General features: G+C 48.5%; 1 protein-coding gene and 2 pseudogenes across 1 annotated transcript; 2 read left to right on the top strand and 1 right to left on the bottom strand.

The window, feature by feature from the left end:
- Positions 1–3,496: 3,496 nt before the first annotated feature.
- On the top strand, positions 3,497–8,016 carry LOC136545565 (alpha-L-fucosidase 2-like). Its single transcript, XM_066537572.1, has 9 exons — positions 3,497–3,837; positions 3,931–4,999; positions 5,168–5,300; positions 5,834–5,992; positions 6,225–6,449; positions 6,622–6,723; positions 6,820–6,955; positions 7,251–7,446; positions 7,532–8,016. Exons 1-9 carry the CDS (start codon positions 3,588–3,590, stop codon positions 7,839–7,841), a joined length of 2,580 nt encoding a protein of 859 aa, XP_066393669.1. The 5' UTR covers positions 3,497–3,587; the 3' UTR covers positions 7,842–8,016.
- Positions 8,017–9,087: 1,071 nt separating this feature from the next.
- Positions 9,088–16,944, top strand: LOC136543622 (BTB/POZ and MATH domain-containing protein 1-like; annotated as a pseudogene).
- LOC136542883 (uncharacterized) lies at positions 15,165–15,941 on the bottom strand (annotated as a pseudogene).
- Positions 16,945–19,229: the final 2,285 nt, after the last annotated feature.

Below are 19,229 nucleotides of genomic sequence, written 5' to 3'. Positions count from 1 at the left end.
TCTCGGTCTGCTACGTAGCCGCACGATCGAGTAGCATGCAAATCTCATGGTGAGCCCGATGATCGCCGGGCGTCGTGGCCTCTAGAAGATCATGGAGCAAGGCCACCGTAGCAGTGATGTTCTGGCTTGCCCGAGTGAAGCAAGGGAGGGCTTCATCGTCTGCGATGATCCTCTGGTTCACATCACGGGCCATGGCGCGTGCACGCCCACCGTCTCCACAGCGCTCGATCTCTCGATCAAGCTCCGCGTATTCTTGCTCGAGCTAGAGTCGTGCTTCCTCGATCTCTCAGTGTCAGGCTTTCAGCTGCTCCACCTGCATGGGAGGTGTGGCCGCTGTCTCCCTCTCGGCTCCATCGTCGAGGTCATTTGTTGGGGTAGCCTCCCCCTCAGGGGTACCCATCATGAAACATTCATGAGAGAGGTGATGACTCCCCCTGCTAGAGTCAGAGCCAGCGGGCGACTCTGGCTCCTCTGCTAGGAGGTCATGGAAAGATTCCATGACGTGTTTGATCACCCCCTATGAATTCATCGTTCGTGGGAGGTGGAATCATGCGTTGTGCCACAAGGCGGCTAACAGTCGCCGTGGTGTTGCGGAGACCAAACTGAAGCACTGTCGGGGCGCTCCGTATGAGGTGTTTCAGAGAGAGGGGTTCCCCTTCGGCGAGCCACGCCATGTTGTTGGCGTAAGAGAAGGTGAGGTGGCACAGGTCCTCCCTAGACGATTGGGGTCCCAGGGAGACGCCGAGCTAGCGCTCAAGCCTCCCATAGTCGAGGCTAATGGAGGGGAGAGGTTGGACGGCGGCATGAGCCAATGCCAACTCTCCTCCCACCATGGTGATGAAATCCAGGTCCCCAAAGCGCACGTGTGCGCCCGGGGCCCAGCTGGTACCGTGGCTAGCCATCCGTGGCCTGATGTTAATGTTGGAACGCGCAAAGGCCCCCTATCTGGCGCCAACTGTCGGTGTTTCAAATAAATACCAATGAGTAAATTTGTGTTATTACGCGTCTAGCCCGGATGGTATGCTAAAAAGATATAAGGTTTATACTAGTTCGGGCAGAATGTCCCTATGTCCTATTCATGGCTGATGCTCGTGTTATTAGCACTGAAAAGTTTGTAGTAGGAGTTACAAATGAGCGAGAGAGGGACAGGTCCTAAGTCTCTGATGGAAAGGTTGAATGGGTGCTGGGAGCTTGGTCGCTTCTCAGCTATGTGTGAGGTGATGCGTGATGTGTTGAATTGATCCCTTTAGTGGGGTTCCCTGTCTTCCCTTTTATAGGCCAAGGGAGAGCAGTGATTATAGATGGGAGAAAGAAGAAAAACCAGAGGCAAAGGAGGTCCTTCAAAGATGCCAGGTCTTCGTTTTCCTCTGTGCGGGCCCTGCTGACATGGCAGGTGGTGCCAGAGATAGCCCCACGCTTGGTACAGGTCCATTGATCTTGATAGGACCGCGCTGGGCGTCTGTCCGCTGATGATGTCATGTCCTGGCATTGTTAGTAAGTTGTCACTTCCCATCCCTCCCCAACAGGCGGCGCGACGGACCAGGGTACTGATCCACGACCATACAGGGAGCAGACAACGTAGTGACCGCACGTCCATTACTGTAGGTGATGCGAGTTTCCTCCTAGATCGTAGTGGTTGTTGTGAGCTTCCGTCAGGATCCATGCCCGAGGGCAAATGGCGACGCCCGCAACACTGTAAGAAAAATGTCGGCACCTACAACACTGTTTGGGCTCTGACATGCCTGGAAGGTCTCAAAGCGCCCTTCTTGTCATATCCTGACGGTACTTTCCTGTAGGCATGCAGGGTATGGTCCTCGATATTACAGTTGACTTGAGTGCCCTACCTTATCTACGTGTGTCGTTAGGAAGGAGTAGCGCGTAGACGTCGGGCGAGGCGGAGCTAGTCCTCAGACGTCGGGCGAAGTGGAGCCATGCTTCAGACGTCGGGCGAGGCGGAGCCAACCCTTAAGGGTCAGGCAAGGCAGAGCTATCCCTTAGATGTCGGGTGAGGCGGAGCCAGTCCTCAGACATCGGGCGAGGCGGAGCCAGTCCTCAAACGTCGGGCGGGGCAGAGCCAGTCCTCAGACGTCGGGCGAGGTAGAGCCAACCCTCGGGGGTCGGGCAAGGCGGAGCCAGCCCTCAGACGTCGAACGAGGCGGAGACAGCCCTCGGACGTCGGGCGAGGCGGAGCCAGTCCTTAGACGTTGGGTGAGGCGAAGCCATCCTTAAGACGTCGGGCGAGGCGGAGCCAACTCTCAGACGTCGGGCGAGGCCGAGCCATCCCTTAGGAGTCAGCCTGAGGCATTCCCAACCCTCGGGGGTCAGACGATCGGACGAAACGGAGCCTGCGGCCTTGGTGGTTTGGACGAGGCGGGGCCTACTGGGAAATGTAGTCGCGTTCTTGATCGCTCTGATGAATTTAGCGTTGATGGGTATCAACTCCTCTTCTTTGGGTACCCTAGTATTGGTCGCCGACACCAGCCCTTGTCCAACGTGAACCAAACCTCGTGGACCGAGCCCGTAGATAGCCTAGACCCGCCACATGGTTAGCTGGTCGCGTGACACGTGTCCGGGCGGGCCCGGCCCATCCGGCCCGCTCGAGGCCCAGTTAGGCCCGATCAACATTGACTGACACCGGGACCCACCTATTAGAGACCAAAACACCCCAACCAATCAGAAGCCACCACGTGTCAAACCCTAGAGTTTTCCTTCTTTTTCTTTTTCAGAAAATGATTTAATCTTAGAAAATTCATAGGAAACGCATATGACCTTAGAAAAATATGAAACCAGTGTCTAATTTTTTTTCTTCCTAAAAATAAGTTCTATATCATAAGCTTGTGCTTGAGTGTATTTGGATCTTTTGAATTTCTTTTGTTCTTTGTGAGCATTCTATAGAAGTCGCTTATCGTGACCATTATCTCGTTTAACCGCCCCGGAATGATACGATGAACTGCTGTAAGAACCACATTTTTCTTTTTGTCTGGAATAAAGGGTTCGAGTTCACATATATAACGCTTAACTAACAGTATTAGTTGTTTGGTGTTGAGATTGCATTTATGCTGCCCACTTTGACAAATACTCCCTTCATTTCAAATTATAAGTCGCTTTGATTTTTTTTTGATACAACATCTAGATATAATAATATGTCTAGATACATAACAAAATAGATAAATAAAAAAAATCAAAACAAAAATGGAGTACGTAACTTGGGCCTGCCTTGTTTGGATCGTATAGCTGTTTTCTGTTTAGCTAGATCGGCTACAAGAACAAACATAAGAGACGAGAAACACTGAAGCTGACAAAATAAAAAGAACTCGGAGGCCTGCCTGCCGGCGTGTTTGTCTTCTCGCTTGGCGCCGACCAATATTTGCCTAGTTCACTTGGCTTTATCTTTTCAGTTAATAAACAGTATTTTCTTTGCACGGCAAATCAGCCCATGATACTTTAGCCAATGGTACTTTTAGCCCTGGCCGAGCCAACGGGACAATTACAACTTTACAAGCAACCTCCACGCATTCTCCGCCAACCACTGTCCAAGCCATCTTCGCATCCGTCCCGGCCGGCTTCGTGTCCTCCGATCGATCCCCATGGACTGCGGCGGCAGCGGCGGCGATTGGTTCTGGGTGCGCCGGCTAGCCGAGGCGGAGGCCGTGGCGGCGGCTGCAATGGCCCGGCGGCCCTCCACCGCGTGGGCAGAGGAGGAGGAGGAGGAGCGGCCGCTGACGGTGGTCTTCGCGTCGCCGGCCGAAAACTTCACGGACGCGGCGCCGATCGGGAATGGCAGCCTCGGCGGCATGGTGTGGGGCGGCGTCGCCACCGAGAAGCTCCAGCTCAACCGTAATTATTAGCTGACCACTCTTGCCTTCCATTATATATACAGCAATAAACGTGCGTTGTGATTGTGACTTGGCTGTTGCCGGCTTGCCGCAGATGACACCCTGTGGACCGGCGCGCCAGGGAGCTACACCAACCCGGACGCGCCGGCTGATCTCGCGGCGGTGAGGGAGCTCGTCGACCAAGGCCGCTTCGCCGATGCCACTGCGGCAGCCACACGCCTCTTCGGTGGCCAATCGGAGGTCTACCAACCTATGGGTGATGTAAACCTGGAGTTGGGCGGTTCTGACCAGCAGCAGGCGTACGACTCCTACAAGAGGGAGCTGGATCTACACACGGCGACAGTGCTCGTCACCTACAGCGTCGGGCCGGTGCAGTACACGAGGGAGCACTTCTGCTCGAACCCGCATCAGGTCATCGTTACTAGGATCGCCGCAAGCGAGCCAGGGCACGTCTCCTGCACGCTGTCGCTGAGCAGCCAGCTAAAGAACACCGTCACTGTGACCAACGCTAATGAGGTTGTCATGGAGGGCGTCTGCCCAGGACAGAGGCCTCCTGCTCCTGGCCTGCTGCTGAGGAATAGCAGCAGCAGCAGCAGCAACTCCATCAGCTCCAGTGATGACGACGATGTAACAACAGGAGGCATCAAGTTTGCGGCCGTTCTTGGTGTGCAGATGGGTGGGAGCGAAGCGAAAGCGGCAGTCCTGAATGATCAGAAGAAGCTGAGGCTTGATACTGCAGATTGGATTGTGTTGGTCGTTGCTGCTTCAACCTCATTTGATGGTCCGTTTGTCAGTCCTTCAGACTCTAGGCTGGATCCCACGTCTGCAGCTGTGGCTACACTGAATCGTGCTAGAAGTCTGACATATGAACAGCTGAAAGCTGCTCATTTGTATGATTACCAGCGCCTCTTTCACCGTGTTACCTTGCGACTTTCGCCACCAGGAGGAAAAGGGACGATGTTGAAAAGAGGAGTTGGTACTGATGAAGGAATCGTCAGAACTTCTGCAGACAGGGTGAAGAGTTTTGCTACTGATGAGGATCCTTCTCTCGTTGAACTGTTATTCCAGTATGGACGCTATCTTCTCATTTCGTGCTCTAGGCCTGGGACTCAAGTATCCAATCTGCAAGGAATCTGGAGCCAAGATGTTGCACCAGCATGGGAGTAAGATCGATCATTTTACTTCTTCTTCTTGTTATTATTTTTGCATTTTATTTCTATGACCGTTGGACCTCTATTTCGTACACTTTTTTTTTTCTTGAACCGGCAAGAGATCGAGCTGCCTATATATTTATGATGCAGTTAATCACACTAATATAAATTGCTTTTCAGTGCAGCTCCTCATCTTAACATAAATCTACAGATGAATTACTGGCCAACGCTGCCTTGCAACCTTAGTGAATGCCAGGAACCATTATTCGACTTCCTTCAATCTCTTGCAGTAAATGGTAGCAAAACAGCGAAAGTAAGTTTTACAGTCCTCTGACTCTCATCGGTTTAGTAGAACTTCAAGATCATTATGGATTAGGTTAGTTATTGACATATATAGCAGTTACATTCATATTGTTGAAATTTCCAGCTTCTTGATACTGAATTTGACCACCCACCTACATTTTTATGCATTGTCTCATTGCATATATCATTGGTTCATAAACAATATAATTACTAGTTCTTGAGAATCCAGAAACCACAGGGTTATTGTAGTCCAAAAACTATACAATGGTTAGTTATTTGTTATTCTAGTGATAATGATAAATGACAAAATCTGCTAATGAATAGAAGTATACATTATATTTCATATCTTTGATAAGATACTGACAGTGATTGTTAAGTTAGTGAAGGTGGGGACAGCACAAAGTGTGACTTCACTAATAGTAGAGATTGGATTTTATTCTTCCATGTAATTGGAATATGAAGCAGTAAACATTTAAACCAAAATTAAGTTGCACCTTAGAAGCCTGATTCAGTTTTTGAGAAAACTATATGTAACTGTGACAGGTCAATTACCAAGCACGCGGATGGGTAACGCATCATGTGTCAGATATATGGGCCAAGTCTTCAGCGTTTATTAAGAATCCTAAGCATGCTGTGTGGCCAATGGGAGGTGCTTGGCTTTGCACACATCTATGGGAGCATTATCAGTTTTCTCTTGACAAAGTAAGAAACCAGTACGTATGTATACAGTCCACTGTTGTCCTTTCATTGGATTTGGCAAGTAACCCTTCTTAATAGAAATACATATTAACACATGTACCCATGATCTAGTCATCAAGAAAAAACACGCCTGAATAAATTGTTTCCACAAATTTCAATCAAAAACAAATACATGTCAAGCAAGATTTGTAGAAAACTTATTTGATATATAGTTCATAGCTTTCAAAAAATTTAGGACTTTTTGGAGTATACTGCATATCCATTGCTGGAAGGCTGTGCCACTTTTCTGGTTGACTGGCTGATTGAAGGACCTGGAGGCTACCTACAAACCAATCCCTCAACATCTCCGGAGCATGCTTTCACAGCTCCTGACGGTAAGCCAGCGAGCGTGAGCTATTCAACAACAATGGACATCTCAATTATAAGGGAAGTTTTTTCAGCTGTGCTTCTGTCTGCAGAGGTAATATAATTAATTGTGCGACAGTTACATCTGGTTACATATAACTATTTCTAAGTTGAATGGCATAACTGTGATATTTTTTAGAACATGCATTGCACACATTTCATTAAGAGAGGTATGTTTGTGATATATATTGGATTATGAAATGATGATATGCTTTTCCATACTATAGATCTTGGAGAAGTCTGATACTGATTTGGTTGAGAAGATTAAGAAAGCTCTCCCAAGGCTCCCTCCCATTCAGATTGCAAGAGACAATACTATCATGGAATGGGTATGTCAATCCACTGAATCACAAGTTTGTATTTTGGAATTCTATATATTTTCCGTGAACTCTCCAATGATTTTCTGAATATGTCTGTCTATGCAGGCACTAGATTTCCAGGACCCAGAAGTCCATCATAGGCACTTGTCGCATCTATTTGGACTTTACCCTGGACATACTATAACCTTGGAGAATAATCCTGATGTTTGTGGAGCTGTTTCTAATAGCATTTATAAAAGAGGTTTGCACAACTTCACAAAACTGCATGCATTTTACATCCCAGGAATATCTTTGTACCATTGTATTCAGTATGTAACCATGCATTGAGGGGAGCAATGGTGCTTGACTGCTTGGCAGCGCTATGGTTTGTTGGCAGATGCAGCAGAGCAATCAACCAAGCCTTAAGCCCTTAACCTTGACGCACTATGTAATTTATTTATAACAAGCAACGTTACAAAACTGCATCCCTACTACAATTCTTTAACTGTATATAATACAATTGGCTGAAAATGAAGAATCATCCATTTGCTTTTTAGGCGAAGATGGCCCAGGATGGTCAACAACATGGAAGATGGCCCTCTGGGCACGTCTTATGAACAGCGAGAATGCATACAGAATGGTCCTGAAGTTGATCACTTTGGTTCCCCCTGGTGAAAAGGTCCAATTTGAAGGAGGACTGTACAACAATCTATGGACAGCGCATCCACCATTCCAGATTGACGCAAACTTTGGGTAACAGAACAGACACATCTCCAGCCTCTCTGAATTTTTAGATGACCGACAGAGTTTACATATATGAACATGTTCTCTACTGCAGGTTCACAGCTGCCATTGCCGAGATGCTGGTTCAGAGCACACAGAATGATCTCTACCTGCTCCCTGCCCTGCCGCGCGATAAGTGGCCCAGAGGCTGTGCCAAAGGGCTGAGGGCTCGAGGAGATGTGACTGTAAACATATGCTGGGACGAAGGGGAGCTTCAAGAAGCAATGTTATGGTCCAAAAATCGGAACTCAGTTACAAGGCTGCACTACGGTGAACGCGTTACCTCTGTTAGAGTTCGCTGCGGTACTGTGTACAGGTTCAACAGGGGATTGCAGTGCTTGGAGGCGTGGCCCCTCGGCAAATAACTTTCACAATTTACATGCATACAGTCCAAGTCCAAATATCAGAGTTGATGATAGTTAATACATGTTTGTGCTCTCCCTGTCTCATCAAAGAGAAGAGAGTGACCCTTCTTCCTCATGGCCAACATAACTGAAAGGCAAATTTATTATATTTACAAATCTTCTCCTTGTCAATTTGTTGAAGACCTTCTCGCTTGAACACCAGTCCAGCCTCCAGCGCCTCCAAAACACAACATTCCAAAAAAAAAAAAAAACAGGAATGTTTCAGCACCGTTCTGCACTGAATGCACCAAAAGTGAAAGACAATGCACCAAACTCCTCCCAGGCAATCTGCTTATTAGCATCATGTCGGCCACAAGTGCCAGATTCACCCAGCAGCTTCACATCTTGGAGGCTCAGCTGCATCTCTTTGCAACATTGCTTCAACTTTCTGATCTCACCCATCCTCTCTTTATCCTTGCAATATAATACTTCATCTGCAGCGTCGAACCATGCCCCTAAAATAACCCAATTACTTCCTGTCCCTGAAACAAGTTGTCAGGTTTGTGCATCATGCAAAATTCGAAACTGAACAAAGCAAAGCAAGTGTGGTACAGCATTACGAAACAAAGATCACCCAGTCAAAAAGCATTGTTTTGGAAACAGACGGACGTAGTGAACGTGGAGGAGTACCGGCAAAAATAACACTACTCACATCTTCTCTCGTACAACTATTACACAGACAAACAGATAACTGTAAACGACGCCCAAACTTGTAGACCAGAATTGAAAAAGGAACTTAAAGCGAGGACATAAAGTGATGTGCAAGACCATCAGAAGATCGAAGGAGTCCAAAGATGCAACTAGTCCACTGACGGATCGATTGTAAGAGGCCCAAGCAACTTATTGTAGCAAAAGTTCAGTCGCAAAAGTACACCTGATACAGCTGAAATTCACACAAATTTGCACGAGGAGACTCGTCATCGGCACAAAAGCTCTGCGAACATGGCCCAACAAAATTTACTACAAGGCCTCCTATATGGAGGCTGACCGATCCACATCGGCCCACCATGGCCCAACCACCACCACCACCTCCTTCTTTCTCCTCATCCGCTTCCGGCCATAGCATCCTTCCTCCCCACTCCCTGCCGCCGCCTTCCTATCCGGCTCCGGCGGCGCCGGAGCCGCCACTCGCCCCGGCCCCCGCACTAACCTCGCCAACCACGGTGCCCCGCTCGACGGCCCACGGCGGCGGCGCCCCTACCGCCCGATGTCCCGCCCTAGCGACCACCTCCATCGTTGGTCCGGCTGCCTCCCCGACCACCCCTCTAGGTCTCGCAACAAAAGAACCCTCCCCCAAACCCTAGAACCCCAAAACCCTAACCCTAACTTGCCGCCCGTGTGCCTGCCACCCGCCTCCGCTTGTCATCGCCTGCTGCCATGCAAGCTCGATGTCGATTCTGCTACTCCAGCCGCGCTCGTGCTCGCACCACCGACGCAGTTGCGTCATCCCGACGGAGGAGGAACAAGAATCGGCATGAATCTTAAGGTCGACCGAGCAGACGATTCTGCTCGGTTTTTTCCACTACTATCAACCCCAAAAAAACCAACTTTGCCTTACATAAGGTTGTCTGAGTACGATTAACCTCTGGATTTGAAATCTCTGCTTATATATCTAGTATTGGTCATAATTTACAAGAACATTATGTAGTATTAGTAAGAGGAGGAAGGGTTAAGGATTTACGTGGTGTGATATATCGCATTACTCGAGGAACCCTAGATGTTGTCGCAGTAAAGAATCATTTGGTGACTATGTTAATCTCTGCGCAAGATCATGGCACAAGTTGCCCCGAACATACCACAAGCTCGGAAATCATTTTGGTTGCACCCGATGGTCCTCCTAAGTGTTGTGGGACAAGTACATTTTACCGAGTCAAATTGTAGTATCAACTCTTCGCTTTAATTGATCTTTTTGTATTAAAAATTTTGCCAAACTTTACTTTCTCTCTCTTTCTTTAGTTTTGTTTCACTCTTATAAGAAACTTTTTTTGGAAAGTAAGAAAGAGTCGTTCTATTCTGCTATGTTTTGTTCTAGTGTAATAGAATAGAAAGGGCGACTATAGTAATTCATAATTTATATTATACTAGAAATTATGAGTAAAAAGAAAGTTCTATACATAAGAAAATTAGAACATAAGAAATTAGACTTTCTTACAAAAAGCTATTCACAACGTATCGCACATTTTCCATTTATACTATTTTCTTATTTTTAGAAAAAAATTATGATTTTTTTTGAAGGATCACGATTGAGGCATCTTACACTATTTCTAAGCATGAAAGATTTGTAGGTTTGTTTCCTTTTACTTTTTTTTTCTTTTACTATAGTCTATTCTCGTATTATTTTTCACCTCCTTGGAATCTTTCAATGAAGAATTATCTTTGATTTTTTATTTTGACTTGATTGAAATTAAGTGGATGCTGTGAAAAAAGAAGTTGAATTAGACTACAGATATCTCTTCAGCACAACATTGGTCATCGAAAAGAGGAGTATAGGATTCCAGATTTACAACAACTGCTTTTTGCATCGGCCCAGTAGGCCCGTAGCTGCGAAGGCCCAGCCTACAAAGAAGGCAGAGCGACGACGTGCTGACTCTTCCCGTCCCGTCCCTCCTCGTCTTCCCCGTTCCGCGGCGTCGCTTCAAAACCCTGCTACTACAAGGAAGCCGCACCAAGCGAGAGAGAAAGAAGAAGCCGCTTCAAAACCCTGATTGATTTCTTTTTGCGATCAGGGTCTTCCTCCACCATCTTCGCGGCCACAGCAAGCAGGTACCACATCCTCAGGATCCATGGCTACGCCGGCACCAAGGGAACACCGACCGGAGAGTACATCAAGTCCCACCCTTTCACCGTCGGCGGCCACTGCTGGACCATCCGCTACTACCCCAACGGCTACGGCTCGCAGTCCTCAGATCACATATCCTTCTTCCTCGAGCTTGGCGAAAGGGTCGCCAAGGGAAGGCGTAGTACCAAATCCGTTTCGTCGACCAAGCGGAGGAGAAGCCCCTGACATCGGAACCCGTGACCATATTTGAGAACCAGACTACTTCGGGCTACGTGTACTTCACGAAGAGGCAAGAATTCGAGAAGTCGGAGCATCTCAAGGACGACTCCTTCGCCGTGCGGTGCGACATCGTTGTCACCGGCAACGTCCGCGTGGAGGAGACAGTAGTAGAGGCCACAGTGTCTGGCTCCATCGCCGTGCCGGCATCCGACCTGCACCAGCACCTCGGCGACCTCCTCCGGGCCGAGAATGTTGGTTTTGGAACACACAAATCACAGGCCTGTATGCAAATTGGCTAGCCTAGAATCAAGAAGAACAAGTATGAACTCGCGATGCACTAGAACGCAGAAATGACGAACGGCAACTGTCAGAGGACAGTGCTATTTTCCACGGATTAATATGATCAGTACATCACAATTACAATAGAAGTTTTTCTCACTCTCACAAACTCTGAGGTCTAAGCTACTTATACCAGCAACTCTTACACATGATACCTGGCTAAAAACCGCCTAAGACACAGATACAATGGAGTAGAAAGCAACCGTCAAGCGACGTCGTGTCGTGGGCGCGCTCACCGCGTGCACAGCAACTGCCTGAGTTCAAACCTGTAGCTTCCCGCCTTCGGCTTGGTCAGACTCTGACACTTCCATGCTATGACAGAATTACACCAACATACTCCCCCCTAATTCTGACATGCACTGAGGTCACGAACGCCAAGTAAGTGCCTCATCATTGCCAACTTCACTGCTGGCAGCGCCTTAGTCAGAGCATCTACCTTCTGTTCCTCGGTGCTCACCCTCTTCACCTGAAACTGACATCTCTCAACACATTCTCTAATGAAATGGTATTTTGTATCAATGTGTTTACTACGCCCATGGAACACAGGATTCTTCATTAGAGCAATTGCTGAGTTGTTGTCAACATACAACTTTACTGTTTGTGGTGGCAACCCAGTGATCTCGGCCAACAGACTTCTCAGCCACAAACCCTGCATAGCTGCTGCAGTAGCTGCCATGAACTCAGCTTCACATGAAGATAAAGCTACTGTTTTCTCCTTGTAAGAATTCCAAGTGATCAAACTCTCATTGAGATAGAAAACCATCCCTCCTGTACTCCTCCCAATAATATCCCCTGCATGATCACTGTCTGAATAGCCCACTAGCACCTCCTGCTTACCTTCCTGAGTATACACCAAACCATAGTTAACAGTTCCCTTCAAGTATCTTAGAATCTGTTTGACTGCTCTTTGATGCATCAATGTTGGCTTCTCCATAAATCTACTAGCCATACCCACTGAAAAAGACAGATCATGTCTTGTATGCAGCAGATATCTGAGACAACCAATGACTTTTCTATACTCAGTTGAGTCCACAGACACACCTTGCTTGTCTTCATCAAGTTTCACCCCAGGGCTCATTGGAAGTTTTGTTGAATTGCAATCTGCCATTCCAAACTGTGCTAGTACTTTCTTGGCATAGCTAGACTATTTGATGTGATATGATCTTTCTGCTGTTCCACCTCTATCCCAAGGTAAAAGGACAACAGACCCAAGTCACTCATATCAAATTTAGATGTCATTTGTTTCTTGAACAGATCAATTTCACCTGGATTTTCTCCTGTAACAATCAAATCATCAACATATACCCCAAGTACCACTGCACTATTTCCAGTACCCCTCTTATACACAGCTGCTTCACTTGGACACTTCTTAAATCCAAGTTTCTTCAGGCTTTTGTCCAACCTGATATTCCAGGCCCTTGGAGCTTGTCTCAACCCATAAAGAGCTTTACTAAGTTTGAGTACCATCTTCTCTTTTCCCTTCTGCACATAGCCTTCTGGTTGACTTACATAGACCTCCTCTTCAAGTTCTCCATTCAAAAATGTAGATTTGACATCTAAATGGTGAACTTGCCAACCCCTATTTGCAGCAAGTGCCAGCAGCAACCTTATTGTATCAAGCCTGGCCACTGGAGCAAATACCTCATCAAAGTCCACTCCATGCTTCTGCACATATCCCTTAGCAACCAATCTAGCTTTATGCTTAATCACATCTCCCACTGAATTTCTTTTTAGCTTATAAACCCATTTAAGTCCAATAGGCTTATGACTAGATGGTAATTCTGCAAGTTCCCATGTCCCATTTTTGCATATGGACTGTATTTCACTGTCCATAGCAGCCACCCACTCCACAGTTTCAGCAGCTTCTTGGTATGTGGATGGCACTTCCATCATTGCAAGCAATGCACTGAATTCTGAGTCTGATGTCAAATCAACTTCGCTAGTTTCATCATAGACTTCATTTAAGTTTCTAAACCTCAAAGGTTCCTCATCATAGTCACTACCATTTCCTGGATCCTTAGGTTGTTGATCCCAACCTGCTCCATGTGCAAAATTTTTAGAACTTACTTCTTCTGTCTCTATTGTCGGTTCTAGAACAGTAACTGAATGCTCTTTAGATCCTGTACTGACTGAACCTGACTCTTGGATAGCTTCTCCTCCACTTGTTGATCCAACTACACTTGTTGTCCCAACAAGAGAGCCATGCTGAGAGTTCTCACCCCCATCATTTTCATCAGCAAATCCCACATTATGAGTAATGAAATGATCTTGCTTTTCTACTGTAAAATCTGCTTCTTCAGAAAACTCATTGCTTGACTTCCAATTCCAGCTCTTAGACTCCTCAAAAATAACATCTCTGCTCACCACAAGTTTGTTAGTCTGAGGATTAAACATCCTATGAGCTTTACTCCCCTCCTCAACTCCAAAGTAGACCATTGGAGTGCTTCTGTCTTCCAATTTTCTCAGGTGTGGCATTGTGTTTTTCACATGACCCACACTGCCAAACACCTTCAAATGACCAAGATGAGGTTTTCTACCATTCCAAACCTCATAGGGAGTTTGAGTTCCCAAAGCCTTAGTTGGCAACCTATTCAACAAGTATACTGAATGTCTGACAGCTTCTCCCCAAAACCTTCCTGGCACTCTCATGCTCTTTAACAGTGATCTAGACATCTCCATCACAGTTCTATTTTTCCTCTCTACTACTCCATTCTGCTGTGGTGTATATGGAGCTGTGAACTGCCTTTTAATCCTAGCCTGTTCACATATATCTCTGAAAGAAATAGCTAAGAACTCCCCACCTCTGTCTGATCTTAGAATTTTGATTTTTGTTCTAAATCATTCTCTGCTACTATCTTAAACTTAGCAAATGCACAACTAGCTTCATCTTTGGACTTAAGCATAAAGACAGACATCATTCTAGAACAGTCATCAACAATGAGCATGAAATACTTGTTACCTCCTGCAGTTGCAGGTGAGATAGGTCCACATAAATCAATGTGGAGCAACTCCAAAGGCTTGCTTGCACGCCACTGTGCCATCCTAGGGAATGCCATGCGTGTTTGCTTCCCTACCAAACATGCCTGACAGACTTCATCAGTGTGATCAATCACAGGAACACCTCCCACCATGGATCTTTCTGACAACAGCTTCAACGACCGAAAGCTTGCATGACCAAGCCTGTCATGCCACAGCCAGGCTTCTTCAGACACCCTTGCCATCAAGCACACTGGTTCTGAACTTCTCAACTCTGCTTGGTATAGTCGATTTGCAGTTCGACTAACCCTCAACACAAGCTTCTGTCTTACTTTGTCATACACCTCCAACCAATTGTCATCCATGATCACCTTGAGCTCGGCTTTAGTAAGCTGCCCCAGACTGATCAAATTGCTTCTCAGCCTTGGGATGTAGTACACATTATGCAACAACCACTGATCCCCATTTCTGCACTGAAACAGCAGTGTTCCCCTTCCCTTGATCTCCACTGCAGATCCATCACCAAATCTAACCTTGCCAACCACTCCCTTGTCAAGATCTTGAAATTTGCCTGCATCACCTGACATGTGATTGTTGGCTCCATTGTCCAGATACCAGACATTTCCTGTCTTCTTCTCTCCACCAGTCAGATGTAGCTCGGGCATCACATGCCTTTCATCTAGGTACACAGCAGAGTGCTGCATCCCCATGATCACCCTTGGCGCGAACTCGAGCGACTCCGGCACCTCCGTGACCGCGAGCATCAGTGCCGGCTCGACGTTCTCCACTCAAGCATGATGAGCTTCATCTCCCTTCTTCTCATCTCCACCTGGACAACGATTGGCATAGTGACCAGTCTTGTGACATTTGAAACACTTGATGTGGCTCTTGTCACGCTTGGCCCCGCCTTCCTTGTTGGACGCATCCCTGCGCCCGCCGTGGCCACGGCCTTGCCCACCGCGCCCTTGGCCTCAGCCACAACTCCCCCCGTCCTGCGCTCTCCCCTTCCCCGAGGACTCCCCGCCTGACTTCTTGTGTCGCGCCTCCCACTCGACCTGCGTGAGTAATAGCTGCCCGCCGTCACCCCTAGATCCACCCGCTCCCCGCTGGATCCGCTCCTCGTAGGCCTTCAGACGACCAACTGCCTCCTCAAAAGGCAATTTCTTCAGATCGAAGAACTGCTCTATCCCGGCGACAACTGTAATGAAGCAATCCGGGACAGTGTCAAAGAGTTTCTTCACCATCGCCGTATCATCCAGAGTTCCACCCAGGTTCCCATACTTCACCGACATCGCCGAAATCTTGCTTGCATACTGATCAACTCCTTCATCATCCTTCATGCGCAGTGCATCGAACTCACACTTCAAAGTCTACAACCTTGCCTCCTTCACACGATCCGTGCCAACAAACCGCTCCTTGAGACACTGCCAGACCTCCTTCCCCGTCTTCTTCTTCGCCACTTGCATGAGCAAATCATCAGGTAGGCACTGAAGGAGATGAGCCCTCGCCTTCCTGTCCTTGGTAGTTTTTGCCACAGCCGCCGCCTGGTCCTCTGCTGTCGCATCTGCCTCCTCCGATGGCTCTACTACCTCCCACACACCTTGATCCTCCATAATTGCTTGCACTCGGATGCTCCAGCTCATGTAGTTAACGCCCGTAAGCTGCGGATATGCATACCGCTCACCGCCGCCACCGCCACCACCTCCGCCGTCGGAACCGCCACCGCCAGAGCAATTTGATTCGCTCATACTCACAGATTATGGTGGATCAGGCTATGATTATAGCTCCGATACCAAATGTTGGTTTTGGAACACACAAATCATAGGCCTGTATGCAAATTGGCTAGCCTAGAATCAAGAAGAACAAGTATGAACTCGCGATGCACTGGAAAGCAGAAATGACGAACGGCAACTGTCAGAGGATAGTGCTATTTTCCACGGATTAATATGATCAGTACATCACAATTACAATAGAAGTTTTTCTCACTCTCACAAACTCTAAGGTCTAAGCTACTTATACCAGCAACTCTTACACGCGATACCTGGCTAAAAACCGCCTAAGACACAGATACAATGGAGTAGAAAGCAACCGTCAAGCGACGTCGTGTCGTGGGCGCGCTCACCGCGTGCACAGCAACTGCCTGAGTTCAAACCTGTAGCTTCCTGCCTTCAGCTTGGTCAGACTCTGACACTTCCATGCTATGATAGAATTACACCAACAGAGAAGGGCTCCAACGTGGTGTTCGATGTCAGCGGCCGCACCTTCGCCGAGCACCGGTGCATGCTCACGGTGCGGTCGCCGGTGTTGAGAGCGGAGCTCTTCGGTGAGATGAAGGAGAGCGATGCCGCCGTCGGCGTTGTCCACGTAGACGATATGGAGGCGCGGGCGTTTAGCGGCCTTTTCCACTTCGTGTACACCGACATGTTCCCGGAGACATCAAAGGAAGAGGAGGAAGAAGACATCATGGCGCAGCATCTGCTGGTCGCGGCGGATAGGTACGGCATGGAGAGGCTGAAGTTGATGTGCGAGGACAAGCTGTGCAAGTACATTGATGTCGGCACAGTGGCAGCCATACTGACGCTAGCCGAGCAGCACCATTGCCACGGGCTGAACAAGGCGTGCTTTGAGTTTCTTAGCTCTGCCGTGAATCTAAGGGCGGTCGCGGCAAGTGATGGCTTCAAGCTTCTGACCAACAGCTGCCCCTCTATTATGGAGGAGTTCGTTGTCATGCTTGGCAATCTAGTTCCATGATGCTTGGTATTTTGGCAATGGCTGTTGATGTAGACTGTACTTGTGTCTTCAGGTAGACTGTTCTTCAGCTGCCAGGTAGACATATCTATCCTAATTCCTGTGGAGATGTTTAAGCAGTAGCGTTGTGCTCTGTGTCCTTGCTAATGAGATCCAAGAGACTAGTCGATTTTCTGTTTTGATGTTAAGGTTTTCTATGGTCCTCAGGTACCAAAATTATAGCTTGAATCTAGTATCAAACGTAAACATTCAGAATTACTCAAACGCAATAGCCTGCTATCCCGCTTATCCATGCCCGCAGCTAAGGTTCCAACGAGGACCTGGGCTGGCATCTAGTTCACTGCCCCCTCTCTCCGACTCTTCCTCTCTCCTTCTCCATCTCTGGCAGGCATAGAAAGGGGTTCGGGGCGAGGAAGGCTGGCCAGACGGTAGGGACGGCGGTAGGATGGTTTAGGGGCCCTAGCGGTGGTGTAGGCAGCCGTGCTAGGTTGGGGTGGAGGAGCTCCATGGCCGGAGCTCACCGTGGAAGAAGGAGGGGGGAGGGGAATAAGGCGGTCATCGTGGGCGCGCTAAGGTTTCACCAGAGCTCCATGGCCACAGCCGCAGCCGCCGAGTTTCGGCGAAACCCTAGCATGCTGCGGCAGGGAGGGTGGGCAGTGGTGGGGGCGAGGACGAGGTGGAGGAGGTGCGTCAGAGAGGAAGAAGAAGAAGACCACGCGCGCAAGGAAGAAAACGGGGGATGGGCATGATTAAGAAGATGAGACCGTGCGCGAGGAGCTGTGAGATTGGGATGGTGACTGATGGTTAAGCAAACCATTAGTCACCTGAAACAGAGACATAGCCAAAAACATTGGCAAAATAGTGATTTTTGGTGTCTCATGCTACAATTGGTGGTGCCTCTTGGCATTTCTTCGAGGATGTTACGAAAGCTATTTGATGTTCCAATAGTTTCTTTCTGGTTTATCTTTTAATCTAGGGCATGCTTTGTTGTCAGATTGCTTGTTGTTAGGCTGTCAGCTCAATTCTTCTCGCTATGTTAATCCATGGCATAATATGTTACCTGACATTTTGAAGTCAGCTGCAAACTATTGTTTTGTTTGCATTCAGTTTGATGGGTCGTGGGGCTCGCATCAAGGCCTGTTATTAGGGCGACGTCGTGGCGGCCCCCGCCTCCTCCCTGTCACCGCCCCCGTCGGCCGTCGCCCCAGCGCTGGTGTGGCCCCCTCTCCCTCCCCTCCCCTCCCTTCCCCCACCCCCTCCCTCCACTAGCTGCGTGCTGGCGCCAGCCATGGCAGGTCCGCCACACCTTCGCCGTTAGGGCGGGCGTCGTCCATGGCGGTCGCTCCCTCCCTGTCAACGGCTTCCTACCCATCAACCTAGTCGCATGGAGGAGCCGGCACTAGAGCGCCTGCCGCATGGCCACCGCCACCTAGGACGCCGGAATGCCACCGTTGTGTGGCCGCAACTACCGTTGTCCAAGACACAATCGCCAACGTGGCCGGCGACCGCTCCTCCACCTCATCCTCCCCCACCGATGGTCAGTTCCCATGCGGACGCCGTCGGCCAGGTTGACGGTGGGCCTGTCATGCCGTGGGGGGCTGGTGGGCCCGGATCTAGGCCGCGTGGCCCGACGCTAGGGGAACGCCCCTGTCTCCGGGGCGCCGTCCGTCATAGGGAGCGCAGTGCGCGTCTAACTCAGCCCGGTGCCACAGGCTGCCTCAGGTCGCCCTGCCGCAACCTCGCTCTCTCCCTTTCGCCCAACCCTTCCACCCATGGGAGCGCTCGAGGGGACGTTCCAAGGCTCGTCGCTGGCCTGAGGATGAGGATGGCCTTCTCGATGCCTCGGATGCGGAGCGGGCGTTAGACCGTCTCCCTAGCCCTCTACCTTAACAGGCCTCCACTACAAGAAATATGGGCTTTTATGACACTTAGATAATGACGAAGACAAACTATTTCCACTAACTGTCTGCAGTGATGAAGTGACTATTGTCACAAAATATGGGTCACTAACTAGCTTCTATGACCACCAGGGGACATTGTCTTGATACCTAACAATAGGTTCTCCTGTTACTAACTTGTGACAACACTAAACTCATCGTAACATATTGAACAGAGTACCACCACATGTATGGTGGCATGACAAATGACATGGTGGGTGACATATCAATGAACATTTGGCCCATATAGAATGGTTTTTTCATTATTATTTTTATTTAGAATCAGCCCAATTGGCCCAAATAATTTTTTAGCCCAGCAACAAATTGGCTTGTTTTTATTCATTGAGGCCC

This window comes from Miscanthus floridulus, chromosome 3 (genome assembly GCF_019320115.1).
Source record: "Miscanthus floridulus cultivar M001 chromosome 3, ASM1932011v1, whole genome shotgun sequence".
Taxonomy (NCBI): Eukaryota; Viridiplantae; Streptophyta; class Magnoliopsida; order Poales; family Poaceae; genus Miscanthus; species Miscanthus floridulus.
The sequence above is the reverse complement of the archived record's forward strand: the minus strand, read 5'-3'. Positions and strand labels throughout refer to the sequence as shown.

Bases quoted from the DNA above. Each gene is read 5' to 3' on its own strand.
- LOC136545565 (XM_066537572.1), top strand. From the start codon at position 3,588: ATGGACTGCGGCGGCAGCGGCGGCGATTGGTTCTGGGTGCGCCGGCTA. The intron at 5,993-6,224 runs GTAAGAAACCAG...CAAAAAATTTAG, and splicing joins ATCAGTTTTCTCTTGACAAA to GACTTTTTGGAGTATACTGC. The intron at 6,724-6,819 runs GTATGTCAATCC...CTGTCTATGCAG, and splicing joins ACAATACTATCATGGAATGG to GCACTAGATTTCCAGGACCC.